Source organism: Carassius gibelio, chromosome A22 (assembly GCF_023724105.1).
Source record: "Carassius gibelio isolate Cgi1373 ecotype wild population from Czech Republic chromosome A22, carGib1.2-hapl.c, whole genome shotgun sequence".
Taxonomy (NCBI): domain Eukaryota; kingdom Metazoa; phylum Chordata; class Actinopteri; order Cypriniformes; family Cyprinidae; genus Carassius; species Carassius gibelio.
In genome coordinates this window covers 2,527,713-2,543,859 of record NC_068392.1, presented here as the reverse complement: position 1 = coordinate 2,543,859, position 16,147 = coordinate 2,527,713, and the positions used below count along the sequence as shown (strand labels likewise).

General features: G+C 33.6%; 1 protein-coding gene across 5 annotated transcripts in view; it reads left to right on the top strand.

The window, feature by feature from the left end:
* The window catches only part of LOC127942793 (lysine-specific demethylase 4B), a 53,897-nt gene that overhangs the window by 26,718 nt on the left and 11,032 nt on the right, over window positions 1–16,147 (top strand). For 4 of the 5 annotated variants that reach the window (XM_052538750.1, XM_052538747.1, XM_052538749.1 and 1 more), the window contains exons 9-17: window positions 383–579; window positions 1,634–1,863; window positions 3,295–3,470; window positions 3,558–3,681; window positions 6,933–7,111; window positions 7,272–7,473; window positions 14,299–14,375; window positions 14,507–14,562; window positions 14,643–14,751. In XM_052538750.1, coding sequence (XP_052394710.1) covers window positions 383–579; window positions 1,634–1,863; window positions 3,295–3,470; window positions 3,558–3,681; window positions 6,933–7,111; window positions 7,272–7,473; window positions 14,299–14,375; window positions 14,507–14,562; window positions 14,643–14,751 — 1,350 coding nt within the window. The remainder of the gene's footprint in view (window positions 1–382; window positions 580–1,633; window positions 1,864–3,294; window positions 3,471–3,557; window positions 3,682–6,932; window positions 7,112–7,271; window positions 7,474–14,298; window positions 14,376–14,506; window positions 14,563–14,642; window positions 14,752–16,147) is intronic. The other variant, XM_052538748.1, reaches the window with a different exon arrangement.

Below are 16,147 nucleotides of genomic sequence, written 5' to 3'. Positions count from 1 at the left end.
GTTAGTTTATTTGTATAGCACTTTTCATGATGCAAATAAACAATGAAAATAGTTTCTACACTTATTAATAGCTAATTCTTTTTTAATGTATTACTTTTATATTAATTAATGTGTATTATTGTTAATATTTACTATATTAATATGTAATAGATTGTATATACATTTGCATTATTATTCGTATTACTCTATAATATTATTTAATTTTCAAACCAAAGGCCAAAATAAAAATCACTTAAAAAAAATAAATACAAATAAAACCGTATATTTAAACTGAATCGAAATATAAGCTATTAGGAAGTTAATATATTTATACAATCATAACTTTTTTACAGTTGTTGACTTAGTTTACTTAGAGATGTTGGTTCCCATTTGTCTTCTGCAGTGCACTTGCCGTAAGGACATGGTGAAGATCTCCATGGACGTCTTCGTTCGCTGCCTGCAGCCCGACCGCTACGAGCTGTGGAAACAGGGGAAAGATAACACGCTCCTGGACCACCTCAAACCCACGAGCCTCACCAGCCCCGAGCTGGAGCACTGGAGGAAAACCAGAGTCACGTACAGAGAGAAACTCCTCCGCAGGTGCCGAAATGTTCAGTGTTTCTTTTTTGTTTTGTTTTTTGCAACGAAAATCTGTTAGTTGTCTTCATCATTGATTTTAGAAAAAAAAATTAATCAGGCCCCTGAACAAAAAAACTCGCTTTTCGCAAACTCACGGTTTAATTTTAACTATGTGTGAATGTGAAAATCTGTGTAAGTACTGTATTTATTATGTGCTTTTAATGCGAAACACAATACATTGTTAAATTAAAATAATATATGGAATGATAATAGTAAAAGGATGCAATGGCATGATGTTGGAAAGTCACGTTAGAACGTTCATGGTTAAATTATCATTGGTTAATGGTTAATATCATTGAACATTTGTAACTTAAATTTTTTTTTTTTTTTTTTTTTTTTAACTGGTCTAAATAAGTGCACTAAATGCATTTTTTTAACGATGTCTCTGTGAGAATTTACCGTGGACGTGAAATGACCTTTATTGTTAGGATCTTAAACCATTTTATCAAGTCGGAAAAATTTGTTTTGAAAAAAAGTTCGTTTCGTTTTAAGTATTTGTCGTAGAGCTCAGGCAAATGTTTTTATTTTTAAGGTTTTATTGACCTCTGTTCTAATCGTTTGCAAAACAGCAAAAAGGTTTGTGTTGAAATAAAAGTTTATCCATTTCCGTCATTTTTTTGTAGAGTGTAGGAGATTTTCTATTTGATTCGTAATAAAAACTATCAAGTGGAGAAATTTTGTTTTTTTTTGCTTCTATGAAGATTTTGAGTATCTTTGTTTTTTACTGCTTAAATCGTAATTAATAAAGACCATCAAGTGGGAAAAGTTTGATTTGAAATAAAATACAATTATATTTGTAGAGTTCTGGCAAAGTTTTTTTTTTTATACCTCTTGACCTTTACTGTTCGGATTGTAGTAATAATATCTATCTATATCTAGTTGTAAATGTTGTTTGAAATAAAAGTTTTATCGACCTTTGATGTTTACTCTTTGAATCATAATAAATGAGAACTACTAAATTGCTAATCGATAGTGTTGAAATAAATTAGTTGTCCATTTGCGATGTTTGTCATAGAGTTCAAGCGAAGGTGAAACAGTTCCGCCGTCTGAAGCTGGAGGAGGTGAAGGTTCTGGAAATGGAGGGAGTAGAGCTGGACATGAGTGAATACCTGCTCAAGGTGGAGGAGCGCGAGCAGCAGCGGCGGCAGCAGAAGGACGAGCGCATGGCGCGGGAGGCACTCCTCACACTGGAGGCGCTGGAGAGGGAGGAGCAGGAGCAGGCGGAAGCAGCGCTCCGTTTAGAAGGTGATGCAAGAAAACTCTTACCATATAGCCAGTGCTGGGGATAACGCGAGTTACATTATCAGATTACTTCAAGTAACTAGTAAAAAGTAACTCATTACTTTTTAATTTTCAATGAAATATTGGAGTAATGGAGTAATCTGAGTAACTAGTAAAAAGTAACGCATTACTTTTTAATTGACAATAAAATATCGGAGTTACTGAGTAATCTGAGTAACTAGTAAAAAGTAACGCATTACTTTTTAATTTACAATAAAATATCGGAGTTACTGAGTAATCTGAGTAACTAGTAAAAAGTAACGCATTACTTTTGAATTTTCAATGAAATATTGGAGTAATGGAGTAATCTGAGTAACTAGTAAAAAGTAACGCATTACTTTTTAATTGACAATAAAATATCGGAGTTACTGAGTAATCTGAGTAACTAGTAAAAAGTAACGCATTACTTTTTAATTTACAATAAAATATCGGAGTTACTGAGTAATCTGAGTAACTAGTAAAAAGTAACGCATTACTTTTGAATTTTCAATAAAATATTGGAGTAACGGAGTAATCTGAGTAACTAGTAAAAAGTAACGCATTACTTTTGAATTTTCAATAAAATATCGGAGTTGCTGTGTAATCTGAGTAACTAGTAAAAAGTAACGCATTACTTTTTAATTTACAATAAAATATCGGAATAACCGGGTAATCTGAGTAACTAGTAAAAAGTAACGCATTACTTTTGAATTTTCAATAAAATATTGGAGTAACGGAGTAATCTGAGTAACTAGTAAAAAGTAACGCATTACTTTTGAATTTTCAATAAAATATCGGAGTTACTGTGTAATCTGAGTAACTAGTAAAAAGTAACGCATTACTCTTTAATTTACAATAAAATATCGGAGTAACCAAGTAATCTGAGTAACTAGTAAAAAGTAATGCATTACTTATTAATTTACAATAAAATATTGGAGTAACGGAGTAATCTGAGTAACTAGTAAAAAGTAATGCATTACTTATTAATTTACAATAAAACATCGGTGTAACGGAGTAATCTGAGTAACTAGTAAAAAGTAACGCATTACTTTTTAATTTACAATAATATATCGGAGTAATCTGAGTAACTAGAAAAAAGTAATGCATTACTTTTTAATTTACAATAAAATATTGGAGTAACGGAGTAATCTGAGTAACTAGTAAAAAGTAACGCATTACTTTTTAATTTACAAAAAAATATCAGAGTTCTTTCACTTATTGACTGACAAGTCTCCTGTCCCTATATTGGGAGAAATCAGAAGTTCAGAAGCGTTGTGTGTAGTGGTCAACCGATATGTGTTTTTTTGAGAGCCGATGTTGATGCCGATATCTTGTAATATCATAAACCCTAGCAAATGCCTTCTTATTACTGAATGTGTGATTTTGTATTTTCTTCACATTCATTCATCTTTGCAGCTGAAGATATAAAAACAGAATCTCAGGATCCTCCATCGGAAAACGGAGAGGAGAAGAAGAAGAAGAAAAAGAAGAAGCCGAAGCATCCCGACGATCTCTCCTTCCAGCAGGTGTTTGAGCAATTTGCTTCCACCGACATTCAGGACCAGAGTAATGGAGCTGCTCCCGGCCTGCAGGTGAGCAGCTTCTCTGGTCCCAAAGCCTTTCTTTAGGATTTTAATTAAACGTTGAGGTGAATAACAATTAAATCTTTTTGCTTTCAGCCAAAACCTTTCACGAAACTGAAGAAGAAAGTTGAGGTGAAGAAGAGCCGAAGACATCCGTTCAGCAAGCCACCCATGCGCTCTCCTCACTCCATAGTCAAACAGGAAGCCTCCAGCGATGAGGGTAAGTAATGCATTCATGACATCATCAACGATAAACATTAAGCGCAATATACTATAAAATTTCCCCTGGAATTTTACTATTAATTTTTTGGGCCTCATTTATGACATGCATGCAGATTCCTGTGAATTGTTCTTCAAAAACATAAATTTTCACTTAAAATATCAGTGCAACATTTTACGCTAGAACAGATTTACATTCTCCGTGCATGTTTTATGTTTCATCGGAATTTCGTAATGATGTTCATAAAACCATTCTTGCATGCATCAAGAATAAAAAATTACATTTGAAGTAATGTGCGGAAAATAAAATTGTTCGGAAGGTTGTTCGTAATTGTATATTTTAGTTTTTCATTCATTAACAGGTTTTATGTGTACTTTAAATGTAATCTGTAGTAATATCCGTGAAAAAACGAATGTTTGTAAAATCATATAACCTTTTCACACGTTTTTTTTCGGCTACTGTTATATTAGAATGTATCCTTACCGTTTTCATGGAAATGCGTCATGCTTTTCACAAAACACACCACAGCTACAATAGCTGTGTATAAGGCATGTATTGAGTTTAATTTTTACTTTTTATATAAAAAAAAATTACATGTTAACTATATTATGAAATTATATATTAATTTATAATATATATAAATAAATATTATATATAAATTATTTCAAATAATTGTAAGTAAATATATTTGGTAGTTTAACACCACTTCCATAGACATTAATCTGCATTTGTCCAAGTACTTTTGTGTGTTGGAATGTCTGAAATCTAAAATAAACATTGTGTGTTTGAAAACACTTAAGTTGTGATATGAAGAAGTTCATAATAATGTCCATCGAATCAAATGACATTCATGAATCACTTCTTGCTTAAATTGTTGAATTTGCTTTAGAATAGTTTTACGGTTTTGTTTGCGTTAGCAATGATGGTCATAAAATCGTGAAATTGTTTGCAAAGATATTCTGGAATTAAGTGTTGCTTTTTTTTTTAAATGCAGTTTGTAATAATGTCCACAAAAAAATCTAATGGTATTTGTAAAACCATTATTTCATAATTTGTTGAATTATGTTAGAATATTTTTACACAAAAAAAGAAAAACCCATATTTTGTTTTGCAAGTATAATAAATGACAATCATTAAAATGGTAAAAAAAAAAGTGTATGTTTGGTTCTTATGTATACGATAAAATTGTAAAATCATAAAATTGAATAAAAATTAAAAATTGGTTCATAGAATTGCTTGTGAAAACCATATTTATTAAATTTTCACATTTAAATAAGAGATATTTTATTTGATTTTTTTCTTTTTTCTCATAAATGAAATTTAAGACTTCATAAACTTCGTAAAAGTATTTTAATGAATGTTTTTTTATTGTTGAAATAGTGAAAAACTTTAAGCAAGAAAGTTTTACAAAAAAGTTTACAAATGATTCAGTGTCTCTGAAATGAGGCTCAATTTATGACAATGCATGTTATTAAATTACAATATTTTTTATATAATATTATTATGAAAACAGCAATGTTGTATTTTTGTTTTCATAGGGTACTATGAGAAATATTGCAATATTGTTTTCACATGTAGCTCTGGAGAACAGAAGCAAGTTGGCATCCTAGATTAATGTCTGATATCTGAGGATAAAGTTGTTAAAAGTTAGATATGTTTCTACAATATATATGAATGTTTTTAGCACATTTCATTTTATTTCAGAGCGTTCATGTTTGATGTCAAGATGTAGTTTTTTTTGTTTGTTTGTTGTGAAGGTGTGCACTCGCGACACAAAGAGCAAAAGCAATAAAGTATGAAAGAAAGCAGCCACAAACAATCAGTGCTTTATGAGACGGGCGGCTGAAAGACGGTTATTGATTTGTCTGTGCCGTGTGTTATGAACAGACAGACAGCTGTAAATCCTCACCACCTGCTGTCACTGTAGGGGGCAAAATACAGGACAGAGGGGCATCAAAGCTGCTGTCTGTTGAGTCACGCCTCAGAGAAAGAGGACAGCACTCATACTGAGCCATGTTTCACTTTTATATGATTCTTTTACCTCTAAAATGTGGATTTTAGTGCTTATGAGAGAGATTCATATTAAAATTCTTATGTAGCTTAGTCGTCTGTCTGTTACTCTATTGTTCTATAATTCTGGCACTCTATCAGGCTTTCATTCTATCATTATATTTGTCTGTTTGTCGCTCTGTCATTCTATTATTCTGTCGCTCTATCTAACGTTCTATCATTCTATCTGTCTGTCTGTCGCTCTATAATTCTGTCCCTCTCTGTCTGTCTGTCTGTCTATCTATCTATCTATCTATTTATCTATAGTTCTATCATTCTGTCTCTGTTGCTCTATCATTCTGTCGCTCTGTCTATCGTTCGTTCTATCATTCTTTCTGTCTGTCACTCTATCTAACGTTCTATCATTCTATCTGTCTGTCTGTCGCTCTATAATTCTGTCCCTGTCTGTCTGTCTATCTATCTATCTATCTATCTATCTATCTATCTATCTATCTATCTATCTATCTATCTATCTGTCATTCTATCTATCTATCTATCTATCTATCTATCTATCTATCTATCTATCTATCTATAGTTCTATCATTCTATCTGTCTCTGTTGCTCTATCATTCTGTCGCTCTGTCTATTGTTCGTTCTATCATTCTTTCTGTCTGTCGCTCTATCGTTCTATCTTTCTGTCACTATCTGTCTGTCTTTCACTTTTGTTCTATCAATCTGTCACTCTGTCTCTTTCATTCTATCGTTCTATCATTTTATCTATCTGTCTGTCGCTCTATCATTCTGTCCCTCTCTGTCTGTCTATCTATCCATCTATCTATCGCTCTGTCATTCTATCTGTCTATCTCTTGCTCTATCATTCTGTCGCTCTATCTATCGTTCATTCTATCTGTCTGTCGCTCTATCATTCTATCATTCTGACGCTCTCTATATATCGTTCTATCTATCATTCTGTCACTCTATCTATCTGTCTATCTATCGTTCATTCATTCTATCATTCTGTCTGTCGCTCTCTTGTTCTATCATTCTTTCACTCTATCTATCTATCTATCGTTCGTCTGTTTGATCTATCATTCTGTCTGTGTGTCGCTCTATCGTTCTGACGCTATCTATCTATTGTTCAACCTATCTATCGTTCTATCATTCTGTCGCTCTATCTATCTAGTTTTGTACAGTGATTGTTGTATTGTGTATCTCTTCTGAAGAGTGACTCTTGAGTGTATCGTCTCGGTGTGTTTCTGTAGAGCTGTACTCTGGGCTGCCTGTAGGTGGCGACGTTCCGCCGGAGGCCAAGAAGTCTGAGGAGAGCGCGCTGTGGCAGAACCGCGTGCCAAACTTCCTGGCCGAGAAACAGTTCAACGCTGCGATGGCGACCATCGAGCCGCACTGCGCCGTCTGCACGCTCTTCTGTCCGTACACACAGGTAATGCACTGTGCAGCACTATCAAAGCACTAAAACAGACTTTTGGCTATCGGCACAAAATCTGGTTCACTTCTAAGCTTCTTTGGACCCGATTAATTTCCTTGTACGTTTCTCTGTGGTTTAGCATGTTCTTCTCTCTCATGTGTTTGTGTGTGTTTAGCCTCTTAAGGACCCCTTCCACCTCTCGGACATGTCTGGTCTGGTGTCCCGGGTCGGCTGTCGCACCCGTCCGCTGGTTCCAGAGATGTGCTTCAGCGCAGGAGCTGAAAACACAGAGCCGCTGCCGTCGAACTCTCACATCGGTGATGACGGCACCAGTGTCCTGCTGTCGTGTAGCTGCTGCGGCCTACAAGTCCACACAAGTGAGCTCACACACCTCACATGTGCTTCTCGTGATCCAAAGATGGCTTTGATGTCATGATAAGAGCCGTTCACACAGAACACTGTGCTGCTGTTTAACCATTCATTCATACAAATGTGCTCGATGGATGCCTTCAACTAAGTTCATACTTTGTTTATATAGCTTGGACACACACACACACACACACATATATATATAAAACAACCCTTAAAAAATCCTTAAGATTAAGAACCAAGTGGAGTGATTTTGAACAATTTTTTTTTTTTTGCTAGTTTCTAAAAGCATATAAATATTATTTATTTTATTTAAAATAAGCATTTATTATTGAGAACAAATACATTTATTTATAATAATGCAAATACATTTTTATACTGTATTATAATATATATAAATATAATTACATTTTTAAAACAAGCTGTAAATTTTTTTATGAATTTATGAAATGTAATATTAAATTAACATTTATTTAAGTATAAATGATAACGAACAATATTTTGTATTTATTATTATTATTTTTAGAAATTGGCTTCATTGGACATGCCCATTTATTTATAAAAGTATAATATATAATAAAAATAATTATTCATAATATATTTAGTATATTATCATATGTGTTAGTCAAAATAGAGCTAACATCTATAAAAATAAAAATAAAAAGTTTATTTTTGGATATATGTTGGCTATATTTGGACTTTATTGTTTGAGTAAAAAGTGCTTTTTATTTGTTCCTTTAAAAAATGCATATTTAATGAATGTAGTTTCAGACCATTAGTGTTGTTGTAGTTTCTTAAAAAGGAAATAGTTTACTTCAAAATCTTTCCCGTCTTTCACGTCTGCATCTGTATCTCCAGTTGTTTGTTTGCCTCCTTCACACCAATCTGCATTTTTCAGTCTGTTTGTGCTAATAAACGCCCTTGATTCAGGCTTTATCTGGTGGCAGGGCCTCGAGAGCCAATTTACAGTCAGTCAGGCTGAACCCAACTCAGACGAGCACAGAAAAAAACCTCACGAAGAGGAGAAAGTGTCTCGTTTCGAGGGGTTTCTCTCCACGCCACTAGTCTAAGCCGCGCAGTTAGCCAATTAGCCGTTTGTCGAAATGAACACCAGCATCTGGGTTAAAAAATGGCAGTCTAGACCAAACTATTTCAGTTTTCTTGATGTTTTTGTGTTTTCCAGAAGCGTTCGGCCATGATATTTCCAGTCGGCTGATGATATGATTATATTTACTTGCGAAAGAGTGACGGATTTATGTCAGCATGCTAAAAAACGTTGGGATACGTAAGTTTGTGAGTTGATTACGGCGAGTTGTTTGGATTTATGAAGTGCGGTCTTGCTCTGCTTTTAGCAGCGCTAATCACTTTAGCGTCGCTCTCTGTTTTCGCTCTGTCAGACTGATTCCAGTCGTCAGAAGAGTACTTGCTCATATTTTACCTGTGCTGCTGTCAGCTCTTCTCAAGCTCTCTGAAAGAAGCACAGCTTATGAAAAACTGAGGTTTCCGGCTCATAAATCTCGCCTGATGACCCACGTTTGATTAAGATGCAGCTCGGTTATATATTACTGCATCGAGGACTGTTAGCAGCCTACGGTTATAGTGTGTTAATTAGTGGAAGTGTTGATAATGACAACTCTTATTATTAAGACTGGTACAATAATAATAAGAATAATATAAATATTAGTATTAATAATAATAATTATTTTCTTTTGTTAATATAGTTATTTTCTTCGTTTTTTGTGCTTTTTTTTTTGTTTAGTTTTTTGTATAATTGTTTTACTTTTTGTTTTGTTTTCTCTTTGGTTTATTTAGATTTTATTTTTTTCTTTCTGTTTTGTCAGTTGTAAATTCTTTCTGTTTCATACTTTTGTATTCTGTTTGTTTTTCTTTTGTTTGTTTTCCTTTTTATAATTATAATATATTAGTATTATTGTTATATTTTATGTAATTATATACACTTACATATCTTTTGTTTTGTTTGTTCTTTGGTTTCTGCTTTTTCCAATACTTTTTTTTTGTCTTTTTGTCATTTAATTTCTTTGTTTCTTTCCTTTTGTTATTCTCATTTTATTTGCATTTAATTTGAGTTTTTTTTTTTTTTTTTTCATTTTTGACTTTTGTTTTTCATTAATTTATTGCATTGTGTTTTCTTTAAATTTTTTCTTTCATTTGTTCTTTTTAAAATAATAATAATAAATAATTTATTAATAATAATAATAGCTATTATTATTAGTGTGTGTGTGTGTGTATAACAAATATTTTTTTGTTTTTGTTCATTCTTGTCATTTTTTGTCTTTTTCATCTCCAATTCATTACTTAATTATTTTATTTTTTGTTTATATTTATTTGTCTGTTCTTCTTCTGTTTATGTTTTCATATATAGTTTCAATAAAATAATAATAATAATATCCATTTTTATTTTTGCAATTATTTGAAATAAAAATCTTGTTTTTTATCATTTTATTCTTCAAGGCCATATATGATAGATATTTTACTGTATCAAAACCCCTTTATTGTGATAAGACCACTACATTTTGACCTCTGGTGGCTTCTCACTATCATTAACTGTCTCCACGCCGTGAGTTTCCTGCTGAAAGTAGATCCCGTGGCTCCCTGGAGGTGTTTTAAACGCCCAAATTCCCTGGACTTCCTCTTACAGAGACGACAGTGAGCCACCGAACCAAATTAACTCAAGAGTAACAACAACCGCATCTCCAGCTTGTTTGCTTTCCAAAGGCTTGAAAAAGAGTCCTTGAAGTGATAGACAGCTTGTTAGTTTCTTCATGCTATTTTGGGTTTTTCTTAAGCGCTCGTACACTTGAACTCTGTTGGAAATGGCTTCCCTGAACATGGGCTGAAAACTAAAAAGATTTTACATATTTCTGACGATTAATGACTTGAAACGGCTTTGCGACTTATTTAACAATGTGTTTCCAACCAAATGTCAGTATTCGGGATTTTATAAATTGTAATTTAATTGTTTTTGTAAGAAGTATTGTTTGACCCCGCTTACATTCTTATTTAAGTAAAATATATTAGTGACTCATACACAATATTTAATATACAATTTTTTGTTTTTCCTTTTGTTTTGTTTTTCATTAATTCGTTGGTTCGTTTGATTTGTTTTAATGACCTTGTTAGTTTTTGCTTATTTTCTTTCATCTTTTCATTATTTCATATTTAACATAGGTTGATAGTTGTTTTTTAATGAAAAATTACAAAAAGTTTTTTTTTTTTCAATAACATAGACTAGTGAATCTTAAACAGTTTACTTAATATATTGTAGTTTTGTTTGATTTCACTAGTTTTCATTTATTCTCTTTTGTGTTTACTTTTTTTTTGTGTAACTTTTTAGAAATATTTCCCACGAAAAAACATTTAACTATTTAATAATACACAATATATTCAAATAATAGTTTTTACTTATTTTACTCATTCATTTGTTGTATTTTTATTTTTTTCATTGACTTTATCCTTCATTTCTTTTATCAATTAAATTTTGCTCCCATAATTTTTTTGTTTGTTTTGTTTGCTTTTGTTTCAAATATGCATTTTTCTTGTTCTTGCTTTGCTCTAAATTACAGAAACAGTTTATCTTAGTAAATAGCATACATTGGTGAATCGTTTAATAACTTGTGTTATTTTTCTTTTTCGCCGTTTTGTTCTTTTTTTACCTTTTCATTTTAGTTAATCAGTTTTTTCATTCGTTCATTTGTCTGTTCTGTTTCATCTGTGCTTTTGTTCATTACTAATTAGTTTGTTGCACTTTAGTTTTTCTATCCTTGTATTTGTTTTTTCTTACGTTGTTTTTCTTTTTCGCTGTTTTTTTTTTTCTTTTTTACTTTTTTCATTTTAGTCCGTACATTTTTCGCTTGTTCATTTGTTTGTTCGGTTTCATTTGAGCTCAGTGTTAATTTTGACACGAAATTTTAATTTAGTTTTAGTCTTAGTCTTTTGACTATAATTCTTTTTAGTTTGATTACGGCGAGTTGTTTGGATTTATGAAGTGCGATCTTGCTCTGCTTTTAGCAGCGCTAATCACTTTAGCGTCGCTCTCTGTTTTCACTCTGTCAGACTGATTCCAGTCATCAGAAGAGTACTTGCTCATATTTTACCTGTGCTGCTGTCAGCTCTTCTCAAGCTCTCTGAAAGAAGCACAGCTTATGAAAAACTGAGGTTTCTGTCTCGTAAATCTCCCCTGATGACCCACGTTTGGTTGAGATGCAGCTCGGTTATATATTACTGCATCGAGGACTTATAGTGTGTTAATTAGTGGAAGTGTTGATTATGACAACTCTTATTATTAAGACTGGTACAATAATAATAAGAATAATATAAATATTAGTATTAATAATAATAATTATTTTCTTTTGTTAATATAGTTATTTTCTTCGTTTTTTGTGCATTTTTTTGTTTAGTTTTTTGTATAATTGTTTTACTTTTTGTTTTGTTTTCTCTTTGGTTTATTCAGATTTTATAGAAAAAAAAAAACAGCGAAAAAGAAAAACAACGTAAGAAAAAACAAATACAAGGATAGAAAAACTAAAGTGCAACAAACTAATTAGTAATGAACAAAAGCACAGATGAAACAGAACAGACAAATGAACGAATGAAAAAACTGATTAACTAAAATGAAAAGGTAAAAAAAGAACAAAACGGCGAAAAAGAAAAATAACACAAGTTAGTCAAGTTTTAGTCATCTGATTTGTTTTAATTTTAGTCTTATTTTAGTCGACTAAAATTGCTTGGTATTTTAGTCGACTAAAATAAGACTAAAATCAATAACAGATTTACTAGACAATTTTTTTACAGCTGGTATAGGAAACAAACTTAACCAAAATATATAAAACACAAATTCAACTTTATTTCAACACAACTGTGTCTTTATTTCGATTCAAAAGCTTTTATGCAGCAACAAACACTGTCATGATAATGTAAACAATAACTAGCTGCCAATTGACCATCAATAAAAGAAAAATAAGGTTAGGTCCAGGACCTTAAAGCTTACAGCTGAGCTGAACAATAAGTGCATACATTTAAAGTAAATATTTAATAAGTTGGCAGCTAGGTGGATAAAAAAAGTAACAAGATTTTATAAGGTATTCATTTGTCTAGCAATATTGTATGTTTTAAATACTACAATATTGCTAGATTTGTATGTATAATGATAGGATGTGAACATTCATGTTTCACATGACTAATATAGAAATATTTGTGATATTGTCAACAAGTAGAACATTATAAAATATACTAAACATTAGTATTAATCAAATGTATGTATCATAATATTACGTATTAGTATTGTGCTCGCATCTAATTTGAAGAAGGGGCTATTTTACAGTACTTTTCAGTTCGTAATATTTAATGCTACAACATCTACGCACTGCACTATTCCAATTTTGCTTAGCTCAATAAACAAAAGAACATCGTTGTAAAATTACATTTGAGAAAATGTCCGGGTGGCTCGTCTGTAAATGTCTTTTCAAATTGGTTGTGTTCTTGCCACGAATGAGCGCTCTGCGTGTTTTACACTTTGTTTTGTTTTGTTCGTCGTCAAACGCGAAGTGAGCTATGGACATTTTGTCGCTCTTTTAGACAGTAGGGACTTTAAGCAACAGCTGCGAATGGAACGGCTACAGCGACCGGAAGTTTGCCGTCACACCGCTGTAGCCAAGAACGTAAAAGTCACTAAGCAACGGTAAAACAGAACAGCGCAACGCAGCATTAATTCATTTATTGAGATCCAAAAAAATATATAATTTAAAAAAGCAAGAGAAGTATTGCTTTTGGCGTTAAATGACAATTTTTTGTCAGAAGAGGAGTTTTTAATATTGTATGATGTAAATAAGTCTAAAAACATAACATTTATTTACCTAACCTCTCATGTAGTAGCGACTCTGGCAAATCAGCTGTTCTCCCGTAGTAGACCGTTAAATTAGATCGTCAGAAAGTAGCAGTTAAATTCGCGCAGGCGCAATACAACGCCAGAATGGCGTTGCCGTTCCACCAGAGGCTGTTGCTTAAAGTCCCTATCACCTCTTCGAATGCCGACTTCCCGGGAGCTCATAAAAACTGAAAACCTTCGCTTCACGTCTCAATAAGTCAGGCTCTGATTGGTTCTCTTCTCTCATGCAGTCTGTTCTGTTTTGCCGGTTCTTTTGCTCATTCCTTGCATCTCTGCCGTCTGCTGATTTGATTTTCGTCACAGTCTATTTTCGTCTCGTCCTTTATTCGTTGACGATAATGTCAATCAATTTAGTCATAGTTTTAGTCTCCATCAGTGCCTTCTATTTTAGTTTTCGTTTCGTTTTCGTCGGCAAAAATATATTCGTGATGAAAATAATGACGAAAATATTTAGTCAACGAAATTAACACTGTTTGAGCTTTTGTTTTTTTGTTCATTACTACTCAGTTTGTTTAATTTGTTTTATTTATTGTATTTACTAACATTGTTTTTCTTTTTTGTTAATTTGTAATTTTTCGTTTATTTTTTTTTTGGTTCATTCTTTGTTTGTTTTGTTTTTAATTTGTTTACTTGTTTTTATATTTGTTTTAGTTAATTGCTAAACCTTTCGTTCATTCTTTTGTTTGTTCTCTCTTTCTTCCATTATTTCTGTTCTTTCATATCTGCATATATTCATATCTGTTTTTTCTCTTTAATGTTTTCTTTATTTTCGTTTGTTCTTTTTACTAAAATTGTATTTAAATTTTGTATTGTTTTCTTTAATAATACAATAATTAATAAATACACGGTCTGTTTAATAATTAAATCCGAACGTACATTTATCAGTTTGGTTCATAGACAGCTAAGTGTCTGTTCTCGTTTCCATCAGGTTGTTACGGCGTAAATCCCGAAACGAAACGGGACGGCTGGATGTGTTCTCGGTGCACTGCGGCCGACTGGACAGCGGTAAGTATCGCAAACATAGATCAGTTAAAATCATTGATATTAAAAATTGTGTACGTTGAACTTCTATATAGCACATTTACTGTTGCGTTAACTTTATTCGGTCCATGATTGGAGGTGTTTATTCGTCGCAGGGCTGCTGTTTGTGCAGTTTAAGAGGAGGAGCTTTGAAGAAAACCACAGATGACAGGTCTAACATCTCGAACTGTTTCTCTCATATCGCGAGGAGATACTCGACATCTGTTCATGTGTTTGATGTCCCGTTCGCAGGTGGGTTCACGTGATCTGTGCCATCGCTGTAGCCGAGGCTCGTTTCGTTAACGCTGTGGAGCGAGAGCCTGTGGACGTGACGGCTGTCCCCGACACCAGGAAGAGTTTGGTGAGTCAGCGGTGAAACCACAGTCCTCTTCGTTGTTTTACCACATAATGTTCTCAAATGGAGATCTCTCTGATTGTTAATTTGCTCGTTTGCGCTTCCTTTAATTTCTGTCGTAGATGTCCGTCTTTTACATTCAGACATGGGGACTTGTGACTTGGTGACTTGGACTCGAGTTGACTCGAGTCGCTATTTTTAGGACTTGAGACTTGACTCGGACTTGGAAGTTAAAGACTCGGGACTTGACTTGACTTGAGACACGATGACTTGAATGACTTGAGTGTTAATCACATCATGTTTTCAGTTTGAATATAAAATATATAAATTATTTTTTTTAAATAAAGTTGATTACTCAGCTGGAGCGCAGGCTGAGAATAGCGTCGTGACTGGATCAGGACAGTATCATCAGTCATGCCCTCTCTACCTTACACACACCACGCCCACTTAAATCAGATATCACATCACATCAACATGTCAGCCTGAGAGGTACCGAGGGTCATCGCTTTTGTCTTCAATAGTTCGTGCCTAAAAACGCGTGGAAAACGCTAGTCGCGCCGCTTTCTCCTTCTTTCCAAAGCGCTCGGACAGAAGTGCTCCTGGGGCGTCTGTCGTTGCTAAGCATCCATGACACGCTCTCTCTCAATGAAGATGCGGAAATTTCAGCAAAGTATAAATGGATTTGCAGCACTAAACATCGCTCGCAGTAGCTCTGCTACTAAATTCGTTTCAAAATGGCAATCCATATACAGCTATGAACAGCTGTTCCTTCATCTTAGCTGAGCTTTCAACGTTGATACGGGAAAGGAGGAAGCTGATTGGTTAGTTATTGTCACATGACCTGCGGTGCGCTTGCGGCATTATGAAAAGTTTAGATGTTTTTAACTCGATGCGGTGCGACGCGTGCGCGTTGCTTCCATTATGAGCGCGCATACCGCGCGCCTACATTGGAAATAACGAACTTGCGCGTGCAAAAGACATGATGTGAACGGCCCCTAATGATCCGCTAGCAGGCCGTCAAAAAAACGCATTCCAGGGGCGGCGCATATATATATATATATATATATATATATATATATACATACATACACAGTACAGAATATAAATATGACGTATTTTAAGTTGTTTCAAACTTTTTTGTTATGTACAGTACAGACCAAAAGTTTGGACACACCTTCTCATCCAAAGAGTTTTCTTTATTTTCATGAATATGAAAATTGTAGAGTCACACTGAAGGCATCGAGGGCTATTTGAGCAAGAAGGAGAGTGATGGGGTGCTGCGTCAGATGACCTGGCCTCCACAGTCACCGGACCTGAACCCAATCGAGGTGGTTTAGGGGTGAGCTGGACCGCAGACAGAAGGCAAAAGGGCCAACAAGTGCTAAGCATCTCTCGGAGAACT